This window comes from Trichechus manatus, unplaced genomic scaffold (assembly GCF_000243295.1).
Source record: "Trichechus manatus latirostris isolate Lorelei unplaced genomic scaffold, TriManLat1.0 scaffold00022, whole genome shotgun sequence".
Lineage (NCBI taxonomy): Eukaryota > Metazoa > Chordata > Mammalia > Sirenia > Trichechidae > Trichechus > Trichechus manatus.
In genome coordinates this window covers 11,054,228-11,055,164 of record NW_004443958.1, presented here as the reverse complement: position 1 = coordinate 11,055,164, position 937 = coordinate 11,054,228, and the positions used below count along the sequence as shown (strand labels likewise).

The window sequence follows — 937 nt, the reverse complement described above, 5'->3', positions numbered from 1 at the left end:
ATAGATATTTCCTTGATGGTCCCCAGCAATTAAGCAATCACCTGAGCTATCAAAAGCCACATTCAAAAATCGCAAAACTTTTGGAAGATAATCAGAAGTGCTGTGAATGATGTTCACTATAATTCTGTCAAAAACAAAACAACACACATTAAATTCTATGTGGAGCATTACTCAATCTTATGAAAAATTTGGCTTTTATATTAATTTTGAAGATTTTTTGGTCTACCCATTTATCCCTCTCCCATTGCTGCTGCTCTCCCTTCCCTCCTCTAGCATCAATCTTTCAGTGATTTCCAAAAACCAGTTCAGAACTATGTGTCAGACACTTATCAAGCCAGGAGCTAAGAATAATGTGATAAACAGACATGGTCTCTGCTCTTATAGAGCTTAGTTTAGTGGGAAAGACAGACATTAAACACACATACAAACACATTTATAGTTGTGATTGAGGGAAAACGGCGTGATGAGAGAGTACACAGCAGACCGAGTAGTTAAATTGTTATATTAAGCACAGCCATCTGCACAAATTAATGATGTAATTAATGAAAAGTAGTCTTGTAAATCACAAGCTACTATTACTAAGAAAAATTTCAACTTGATATCCTAACTTTAAGTTATCTTAATGAGATTTTGTGATACAGAATGGTCTAAAGGGAATTAAGTGTCCAGGGGCTTTATTTCCATTTCTAATACAGCTACCGTAATACCCGAAGGTGCGCTCCGTGAGGACAGGGACACTGTGTGCTCAAGACTGTACCCCAGCACCTTTCCGCTCCACAGCCCGCGCCCTTCCGCCGCGGCCTTTACCCGTCCCGAGCGGCGGGGTTTGGCTTGCGGTGCCATATCTTGCCGCTCTCTTTGTTGCTCAGGTCTGTGCTCTGCATGTCTAAGCCAACGCGCGACAGCGGACTCAGGACCCCCCGAGGCCGCCACCGGC

The 937-nt window shown here is 42.6% G+C and overlaps 1 protein-coding gene across 1 annotated transcript in view; it reads right to left on the bottom strand.

Moving 5' to 3' along the window:
- TBC1D31 (TBC1 domain family member 31) overlaps positions 1 to 884 on the bottom strand; it is a 47,388-nt gene extending 46,504 nt beyond the window's left edge. Inside the window, exons 1-2 of the mRNA XM_004373028.2 lie at positions 808 to 884; positions 5 to 124 (exon numbers count right to left, since the gene is read on the bottom strand). Coding sequence (XP_004373085.1) covers positions 5 to 124; positions 808 to 884 — 197 coding nt within the window. The remainder of the gene's footprint in view (positions 1 to 4; positions 125 to 807) is intronic.
- Between the last annotated feature and the right edge of the window lie 53 nt (positions 885 to 937).